At 41.9% G+C, this 10,519-nt stretch overlaps 1 protein-coding gene and 1 pseudogene across 3 annotated transcripts; one reads left to right on the top strand and one right to left on the bottom strand.

Moving 5' to 3' along the window:
- Window positions 1-1,012: 1,012 nt before the first annotated feature.
- LOC116064500 (glutamine amidotransferase-like class 1 domain-containing protein 3A, mitochondrial) lies at window positions 1,013-3,020 on the bottom strand. 3 transcript variants are annotated; one of them, XM_031319742.2, is made up of 5 exons: window positions 2,912-3,020; window positions 2,353-2,465; window positions 1,928-2,099; window positions 1,605-1,806; window positions 1,013-1,514 (listed from the first exon to the last, which is right to left on the bottom strand). In XM_031319742.2, exons 2-5 carry the CDS (start codon window positions 2,458-2,460, stop codon window positions 1,322-1,324), a joined length of 675 nt encoding a protein of 224 aa, XP_031175602.1. In that variant the 5' UTR covers window positions 2,461-2,465; window positions 2,912-3,020; the 3' UTR covers window positions 1,013-1,321. The 3 variants fall into 3 exon arrangements, with proteins under 3 accessions (XP_031175602.1, XP_031175600.1, XP_031175601.1); XM_031319740.2 differs by having other exon boundaries at window positions 1,013-1,806; XM_031319741.2 differs by having other exon boundaries at window positions 1,013-1,806; window positions 2,925-3,018.
- A 462-nt stretch (window positions 3,021-3,482) lies between these two features.
- On the top strand, window positions 3,483-10,519 carry LOC116064490 (annotated as a pseudogene).

Genomic DNA, 10,519 nt, shown 5'->3' with positions numbered 1-10,519 from the left:
CTCCCCTTCTACCTCTAGGCATTTTCGACGGTGTTCTCGGTCTTCTCCCGGCTGACGGCTCGTTTTTACGTCTACGGATTTTTCTCACCACCACCAGTGTCTAGATTCCATTGGGGGATATGTTTGGTTTTCCTAAACATTAGAATTGTATAGATACCCCTTTACAATGGAGTCTAATCTCCAAAAAATGATGTTTGTACTTACTTGGTTATATCTTATTAATAAATGTTTGCATATCTGCAACGGAGTCTCTCCTGATTGAAATGGAATTCTGCACACAATTCTGAAGACTTATTAACAACGAGACTTCAGACTACAGAAACGTGAGATTTATTCTATTTCTATGCTTCAGACTGCTAAACTCTCAGCACAATTCCATTGTTTTTACTTAGTAAGAACTTCTAAATCAACCAGGATTGAAATCGTAGGCTGGGTGGCAACAAGGACAAATTTAATCTAAAATCAATTCTAATCCCAAATAAATTGCACAAATAAAAAGTAATCTTGGTTTAGTAAATCCAAGAGTATTGATGTAAACCAATGATATGCTGTCAGGACCTCAGAAGTATAGGCTATAAAAGGGTGTTAACCATTCTTTTTCAGATGCTCTGCCTCAGGCTTCTGTATTTCGTGAACAAAAAAAGTCATTGTACAAAACATTGTTTGCTAGCTAGCTTTTGATGGTTGCCAGTAAGACCTTCAGTTGGGAAATTGAGAGATGTAATTTCCCACTCTTCACTATTATAGCAATATAGCCAAATAATAGCTGGCAATAATCTGGTGGCATAAAATCTCAGGGCCACCAGGAGTTGCCCGGCTATTACAAGTTAATATGGGGCTGATGGGTTCTAAGCTAATTTAACACCATTTTTTGACAGACAGGCTAAAGGACAGTTTTGAGCCTTTGCCTTTTCCATTATGCTGAGTGCAATGCTCTTTCCCTGATCTGCTTTAGTCAACAGATCTTATGTCTTAAAAGAAACTCTTAACACAGTTCATATAGGCCCTGAGGTGTAGTCAACAGAGTTATATTGGTTTTATTGGTCAGGAAGAACAAGGTGGTGCTCAGTGCAACAGTATATGTTAATATTGTCCCACAGTTTTAATGTTGCAATTTTCATTGTTTTATTTTAATATAGGAAAAAATTCAAAATTGTAATTTGCAGTAACTTTTATTGAAAATCTCAAAACAACACTTTGATGTATTAACATCCGAAACATAGACTACATGCCATAACTTGCTATTGTATTCTTGTATGGGAAATCACAATTGGTTTTGAAGTAAATAAATACAAACATCCAGAATGTAATTAGAGACTTCTTAAGCCAGTTTCAGTGTCTCTTTAACCATGACTCCTATTCCATCAAAAACACTATGAATGGGAGCATTGCACATGAATGCACTGGTGGTGACCAGCTTATTTTTGACATCAACGTGTGCTTTCTCCACATCTGTGTTGACGTGTTTGCAGCCCATCTCCTTCACAGCGCCTGCTGTCTGAGCATTCGGCCACCTAAAAACAAAAAGAGAAGGAAAGTTAGAATTGTAGATTGGATTTCTTTTATATCCATAGACATCTGATGATGAGAAACCATTTACACACTTTTCACACTCTATGTCCTGTCCCACAGTGAGCTCACAGCCGGGCAGGATTTTTGCAGCGAGGATGGGGGAGATGCAGCACATGGCCAGCGGCTTTCCGGCTTTGTGGAAAGCCTTGATGAGCTTCTCTAAATGTGGCTGGATGGTGCAGTCCTTATTCTTCACTGCCCAGTCACTCAGGTTCTTCGCCACACCAAAGCCCCCTGAATGAGAGCACACAGGATTTGTTCAGAATATTATAAAAGTGGAGGTGAAAAAAGGTAAAAGAGAGCAATATAAAATATTTGACTCTGTGACATTTATCAATGGCTGGATCAGACTAACCTGGGATGATGAGGGCGTCAAAGGCTGAAACATCTAAATTGGCCAGATCAGTCACGTCACCCCTTGCGATGCGAGCACTTTCCTGCAGGATGTTTCTTTTCTCCTCAGTAGGTTTCCCCTCACAGTGATTTACAACATGCATCTGATCTGCATTCGGAGCAAACATCTGCACCTGAAATGAAGCATGTAAAACTTAGTCTATGTAGCTAAGGACTTTGGAAACTGTTCAGAGTTGTTATTAAGACCAACTGCATCTTAGTTGGTCTGGTTTATGACAATGCTCTTGTGTTGCAAAATGAATGGACAGAAACATAGACGTGAAAGCTGAAAAGTACCTCTAAATGGGAATGGATCCAGTAGTTTGACATTAAATAACAGATGAATACACTATAATGAGTTAACTTGTCAACTTTTCTTGCCCTTACTTTTGCTCCAGCCCGACTCAGATGGACGAGGACAGCGGAGGCCTCGTGGATCTCTGTGCCGTCATAGACTCCACAGCCTGAGAGAATAACTGCAACTCGCTTTGCCATGGTTCCTATAAAACACATACATAAAGCACATACATTTATCTAAAGTGTGGATCCCCTTTTTGTTTCCCTATTAGACATGAAGAGCACTGATCCTGAGCCACCTGTTGCACATGTTTACATAAAAGATGTACAGAGCCAGGGGACAGAGGAGTCACATGAGGGCTGCTGCTGCTGCTAGGTAACACTGTTGACACCAGTAAAGACAAGTAACAAGAAGAGGTTGGAGTCTGCTGTGCAAGACTCCACAGTAGAAATACATATATTGTAAAATGAATATGTAGCAGGCAGTTTTTTAGCATTTCACCATTTCCCTCGTGAATTTTACAGTGCTGCTTGGCATTTAATCATTATCGTCTAAAATCATTCTGTGTTTGATCCTAAAATATTAAGCGAAAGCATTGGTTAATTAAGTTTAGATAGCAGAAGTTAAGACAGTGTAGATAGATCTTACCTTGAATACGTACAGTAGGTAGCCTAGCTGTGTGTGATCGGGCTGTTCAGCAGAGGTGTGCTGGCTGAACTCTGAAGCGGGTTATTGTCAGTCTGCCTCTCTGTCTCCTCCCACAGCTGAGCCTGCTGTCCAAAAGGGTGACATCATGCCTCTCAGGTAACCAGGAACTCTTTGGTCAGCTTTGGAGATAAAATGCTGAATCATTCCTCTCAGGAACTTAGGTTTTCAATGAACAATAAAAGTGATGTAACGACATTATTAGTTTATTTTACAAGGTTATAGGCCTATTCAATCCTCAATTTAAAAAAAATTACGTTTCGCTAACTTTCCGTGGCGATCACATTTACATTCTCTAATTTTGGAATATTTGATAAATAAATGACGCTAATAAATACTGAAAATACTCTTATTTTAATTTAGTAATGTTGTATGATAAGTCAGTTTTGTCCTTATTTGTTTTTTTCCCCATGGATATTATTATTAGTTTTGCTGTTACGTCCATTAGGCTTCCATGCATGCTAACGTCAACCCCGTGTTTATAAAGTGCAGCCTCACGTCTTCAGTCATTACTTTTGCTATGGCTCGACTCCACTCACTGTGTGTGTCTGTCGGCGTACTGGGCATCTCTGGCGGTAAGCTTTTAGTTTTTACCGATTATTGCCGATTTATTTTTGATTTTGCGGTAGTTACCAAGCGATCATAAACCTACTTTTACTTAACTTTACTTACATCCTGGACTACCTAGATCATTGCACATACTATCCTGAACTTTTCACAATCCTCAATATTTTCACACATCCCGCACTTAACCATACAGCCTTCTTTAAACTGTTATGTCGATATTTGTTTAGGTTATCGTGTCTTTTACATTTATTGCTTGGGCTATTTCTTTATGTTTATGTGTATGCACCAAATACCATGCAAATTCCTTGTACGTGTTAATTACTTAGCAAGCAATTATTTTCTGATTCATATACTTATCATCATGAATTTCATATTTTGTATGCTGAAAAATCAAGTGACATCCTGCTGTATTTTGGTATCCCAGTTTAAAAAGTAGACCTATATTGTGTAAGTTTGGAAACCTAAACAACTAAAACGACAATAATAGTCCTACCAGAAACCACTCTGTTCTTATTGATAAAAACATTTAATTGTAATGTATGCCTAATGAACTGTATTACAGACGGTTCAGTCCGCTCAAAGTGATGGGCGTCAGATCATGGATGTATAGCGTCTTTTGTAGCCTACGATAAAGAATAAAAAAGAAAAAAGCTTTTTTTGTCAAATCGTGTAATCATGTAAAAACAAGGAAACTTCTCAGTCAGCCATACTTTTAGGCAGACACACTGCTCTAGTTATTGTTTGGGGGAAATCACATTTTCGTTTCCTTAAAAATAAAATTGATTAATTACCAGCAGGTGGCTCTAGATAAATATTTTTTCTTGCTTATAGGTTCTCTCCTGCTTTTGGTAAACAACTATGGCAGCTCACCTGAAAAAGACTTCATCCCCCATACTGCACTGGGGATTCTGCTGCTCATCACTGCAGTCCTCTTAGCTTATGCAGGTTTGTTTTCTTTAACTCATTCATTTGTAGTATTGGTTGATTTGTGTGTAAAACTCTCAATCCTCTGTTTCCTCTTTGTCTCTTAGGTATCTGTTGCAGTCTGTCCAACGCCCAGATGTTTTCCTTTCTGTGTCTGACTATATCTGCCCTGTGGTGTGGTTCAGGTCTGGTGTACATCCTGGTGGGACAGGGGGTGCTGCAGCCCACAGAGCTGAGACCCTCTCTAGTCTAGCAGCATGCCTGGCAGCATTTACCTTAGCCCTTCTCATCATCGGCGGCATAGCAGTCGTAGTGAAAAAAACAGTTCTATCTCTCATAGCTATCGGCATTAGCTTAGCATGTGCCCATCAAATCGCAGGTTTGTCAGCTGCAGGTTTTGGTCAGTCTGCCACAGCTGCTAACTACCTTCTGGTCTGTCTTGTGGGTGTTTACTTTGGTTTTGGACGTCTGCTGTCCACCATCACTGATGGTAAAGTAGAGCCTCCAGGAATGGGCCTGGAGAGAAAAGCTGAGATGAAAACAGAGCAGAACCAGGGGTGTAGTGATGCAGTGTCAGTAGGTCTGGTGACGAACTTGCTGTCTGCCTCTGTGTTAGCCTGTCCCCTGTTAGGTGTTGTCCCCCAGCTCTCTGTCGGTCACGTGCCTTGGCTGTGGACAGCTGGAGTCTTCCAGCTTGGCATGTGTGTCCTCTTCTACCGAGGCATGGACACACTAGCTGCCACTTTTTACGGCTTCACTGCTCTGCTGAAACTTGCAGAGGGCTACAGCGCTCTCCTATCATTCTACTCAATTCAGCCTTTCTCCCCTGTTCCTTTCCCCGTTGTCTTCTCTGTGCTTTTCTCCATCTTGGCTCTGTTCAGTTGTCAGAAGAGCTTGCTGGAGGGGCTCTACCTGTTATTCTATGCAGCCTATTGTATTGCCATTGCAGCCCAGCCTCAAGGCTTCTTCCAAAGAGGCACGCAGGGTGTACAGGGAGCTATATTTGTATTCTCTGCCGGCATGCTTTTAATTACCACATTCAATATGGTCTCCACTACAATGATTCCCACAGGGCAGGGCTATTTCAAGGATTTAGTAACCAGAATCCATGGTCTTACTCTCAGAGTCTATGATAAAGAGCTACATGTACCTCATCTGGGCTACTCCAAGTATGCTGATGCAGAGGTGTTAGGCCACGCCTGCAGTGTGCTGGCTGCTTTTGCCATCACTGCCACAGTTGGTGACAGAAACCCTCTGTCTGTGCTGGTTCTGCCCTGGGTGGTGGCAGCTGGAGGGGTACTCCAACTGCTCTGCGGCTCAGTAGCTTTTGCTCGAGGTAAAACCTTTGAGAGCACAGTTTTTATTCTGTACGGGGTGATGTGGGCAGTGTGGGGGTTGACACGATACGGCGGCCTGTACGGTGAAACCAGAAGCTTTAATGTGGCTGTCGGGATCATTAGCTTCATGCTGTTTAACTGTTTAGTGACAGCTGCAGCGCTGTTTGTAAATATCGCCTGGTTTGCTTACGCCCTCACCTTCCAGCTCATCCTTATTAGCTTCCTGCTCGATGCAGTAGGTGCACTGCCTTATGGATATGACATAGCAGTCACCATCATCTTTGGTCTTGTCAGTTTTTATTGTTTCCTTGCGCACATTTTCAACAGCACCTTCCAGTCCCCCCAGATCCCCTTAGGAAAACCTTTAGTGAAGCTGAGTGGGGTTAGGGGAGGGGCAGATATCTGTCCGCATGTACCAGCCCGCAAGGCCACATCGGTCCAGCAGATTGCAGGTGGGAATCTGTTAAAGAGATCAATGTTGCTTAAAAAAAACACAGTTGTTTACATGTTACATATTATTTTTCCTCTTCTTTAATCTGCAGAAATCATGAAAAATGGTGGCATATGTGGAATGCCTACTGACACCGTCTATGTTCTGGTGGCAGCTTGCAACAGGCCCGACGCAGTCGTCAAAGCTTACAAGTGAGTTTCCAGTGTGCCCTTATCTGCATTAATTTATTAATAAAATGGAACGCAGAAATATATTTCACCAAAGAGCGACAGCAGCCTCCCTTAGAGCCAACAGGATCACAAATCAACTGAAGAATTATGGGTTATTTCAGGGTGAAGAAGCAGGCGCAGGACCGACCCATGTCTCTGTGGATCTCCTCCATCAAGCAGCTGGAGCCGGTGCGACACCTGCTGAGCCCCCTGCTCCTGGACTTCATGGAGGCTGCGTGGCCTTCCTCCATTAGCATGGTCATACCCAGAGGTAGGTGTAGATGTATGGATGCATACTTGTACATGTAACATTGTGTGTTTTATAAGCATCAAATTGATTTCTTGTCTCACACAGGCACCTGGATGGACATCTTTGGTTTAGGAGATGCTGCCAAACACATAGGGACACCACAAAGCATTGCAATCAGAAACCCAGACTGTTCTGTGGCCACACACCTCATTAATTTGATAAGGGCTGTGGGAATGAAGCACTACAAGTCTTAAAGTCAGTCAAATTACTCTGCAGGCCCTTGAGTAAAAATTACAACCTCTTTGTTTACAGGTGGGACCCATCGCTGTAACCTCAGCCAACCCTACAGGCGAGGCAGACACAACTCACCACAACCAAGTTTATGCCAAGCTAGGCAAAAGGGTGAGGACAATATTCCAGTTTTATTAAATACAACAGGCACTGGAGTTTTTATTTGTTGCAGTAAACTACATGTGCATTTTGCTTGGTTAGGTTGATGGAGTGTTATGTGACGGACCCTCCCCAGAGAACATTGCATCGACTGTGGTTGACTGCACTAAGATTGAAACAGGGCATATTGGTTTCTTCAGAGTGGGTCTCATTCCTAAATCTAAGGTAATATTAATATCCCTTCTTGTTCTATTCATTCCTAATCAGGGGTGTCAAACTCAAATACACAGTGGGCCGAAATAAAAAATGGGGTCCAAGTCGAGGGCCGGACATATTCAATATTTATTATGAACTTAAGTTTTACATATATTAAATCTGAAAGTGGCCTAAAGCTTTGGCCTATTAGCTATTCTGCTATTGCAATAAGATCTAGGCTATTTATTTTGAATAGGCCTGAACTTAGCCTTAGTTTTACACATATAGAATCTGAAACAAGAAGTCTAACTCAGGTCAAATGTCAAAATAAAAGAAACATCAGTACCATTCATTTCTTATGCCTCTCGTTCTTTCTGCAGCTTTTCCAGAGTAAATTCTAATGAAAACAGTTTTTTCCACAGGCCAACAACAAAACACTAATTTTCTTCAATGAAAATCCAAACATACAACTTTTAATAGTCCAAGCATTACCAAGAGAAAAGTGAAAAAAGTTAACCTATGCTACATTAAAGCTCAGTTTACTGCACTGTGATGTGCCCTAGCACAAAATTCTGGGCCCTGTAGAAAGGCATTTTCTATGGGCCCTCCTCACATGAGGGGCCCTGGGTACTGAGTCCCCTTTTCCCCCCCAGACGGATGCCCCTGGTGCCCTGGTGCCCTGAACTTGACAGCACATCTTCGACACAAGTTCATCAATGTTTGGGGTCAGGCTCTGAGCTGAGGAAATCCTCAGAATTGAGTGAAGGTGTTCATCAGTGAGACAACTCCTGTGTGATGTTTTGTTCAACTTCATTACAGAGAAAAGTTGTTCACATAGGTACTGTATGTGCTACCAAACATAGAGAGCATTTGAGCAACTTCAGCATGCAGCTGGGGCATTGTGTCAGGGATGAAAAGTGAAAACTGCGCAGGGCCCACAGAGTCATATTTTGACTTGAGTGTGTCACTACATTGGAGTTTGATCAGCTCCATTTGGAGGTCGGTTGGTGCGCTTTCCACGTCAACTGCAAACGAATTACAGCAGTTCAAACCTACTCTTTTGGGCATCAAAGTCGGCAAATCGGCGTGTGAAGTCGGCGCTAAGTATGCCGAGCTTTTCAGCAAACTTTGCACTTGGGAACACGGACACCTGCTCTTTCATAGTTTGGCAGCACGGAAATGGCCCAAGTTTTCTTGCAGAATTTGCATCTCCCACAGGCGCAGCTTGGTTTTAAATGCCTTTACCGCAGCATGCATTATGAAATTAACTGCTTTTGTTACAGTGCTCATTATGTGATCCATTTTCAAGGCTTTGCCACATAACAATTCCTGCTGTATGATGCGGTGATACACTGTCAGCTCACCTGCGCCGTTCACCTCCCGCATCTTCTCCCTAATCCTGCCCACCAATCCATTCTGTTGCCCGCAAATCGCAGGCACCCCATCTGTCGTCAGTCCCACAAGCTTATCCCAAGGCAGACCCATTTTATTTACACATTTGCACACCAAGAGATCCTTCCCGGTAGTGGTGCCATGCATTGATTTCAATCCTAAAAGTTCCTCTGTAACGCATAGGCTCGAGTCCACTCCGCGGATGAAGATTGACAGCTGGGCAGTATCTGATGCATCGCTGCTCTCATCCACAGCGAGGGAGTATGCTTTGAATGTTTTTCCCTTTCCCATCAGCTGTTCTTGTAAACTGGTGGCAAGCTCACATACATGATGAGCAACGGTGTTTCTGCTCAGACTCGCATTTAAAAATGATTGCCTTTTATCTGGGCACACGGCATCGCAAACTTTTAACATGCAGTTTTTTAGAGATTCTCCCTTGGTAAAGGTCCGGGCGGATTTAGCAATCTCCTCCGCCACAATGAAACATCACTGTGTTTTGGATTTAACAAACATAGTCTGCTGTGACACCAGACTTCGTTTCAACTCCACTACCTTCTGGAGCTTCTGTTGAATGTTCATTGTCTTGATGTCTCATTTCATAGTGCCGTCTTATGTACTCTTTCGTGACAGCCACATCGGCACCGCACAAAAGACAAGTTTGCCCTTTATATCGGTGAACATATATTCAGCCTCCCACCTCTCTTGAAAACCTCTGTTCTCAAAGTCCACCTTTTGTTTGGCCATTTTTTGTCAGGGAAAGCGACAGGTAGGCCTAACAAAAAGTTTAGCACTAGTAGGCTCGGCTACTTCAGGTGACAATTGTCATGTATTGGATTAGATAGGTCACATGTCTAAAAAACAGGAAGTAAGGAGAGGGCAACAACGGGGATAGCCGGACAGCATCGGGCTGTAATAATCGTGTAATACCGGCGTGCCAGTTCTGATAGACATTAGATATCATCTGGGGCCATATCAAATTACAACTGAGTATTTAGAACACACCTGCCAAACTCAAGGTCCTTGAGTTTGGCAGGTGTGTTCGAAATACTCCCTTTCAGTTCAGTGTATGCCTACACTAATACCTGCTGCTTTTGTTTGTTTGCTTTGAAGGTTCTTCAAATCTTCGAGGAGGTTCAGAAGCGACGCATACATGGGCAGTCGAATCCTGCTTTTGAATATGAACTGCAGCTGTCCGATACACAAAGGGAAAACAGTTGAGGAGAGGATGACACAGTAGTGTCAGGAGGAGGAAGTGAAAACTCAACACCATTAATAGTTTCACCTGAACAAAGATGGGTCACAGTATCCATGCACTGCTTAAAACTGCTGCAAAATGTAATGTAAATTCAGATTTACACACATAACAATTGGTCTATGCATTGCCTCATGTACTACCAAGTACAAGGACAATGCTACAGGCTGGTCATGAGTTGGTGTTTTATGGTGGGCAAACTGAGGTTTTTATTATGTTTATCTGAAAGTGGCATATTGGTGTGAAATTTCTATAATGCAAATATCAAATAATGCACATAATATGACTAGCAGGATAACTATTATTAATTGTGTTTTGTACAGTATATAATATACACATTTTTTAATTGTCTTTCTGAAAATAGTTTTTTTAATGCATGAATGTACTGTATATACTTTTACATTATAAAAGGTACATGAAATTATTTCTAAAAGCAGCTGCAATTATTTATGCAGATTTCAGATTATTATTGACTTTGTTTTACTCTCTTTTATGAAACATACTCATAACATTTACAGATCACTATATGCATAAGGAAACAAAATCATAAAATAATGACTTCATTTAACTGTCAATTAAAATGA

Source organism: Sander lucioperca, chromosome 1 (assembly GCF_008315115.2).
Source record: "Sander lucioperca isolate FBNREF2018 chromosome 1, SLUC_FBN_1.2, whole genome shotgun sequence".
NCBI lineage: Eukaryota > Metazoa > Chordata > Actinopteri > Perciformes > Percidae > Sander > Sander lucioperca.
The sequence above is the reverse complement of the archived record's forward strand: the minus strand, read 5'-3'. Positions and strand labels throughout refer to the sequence as shown.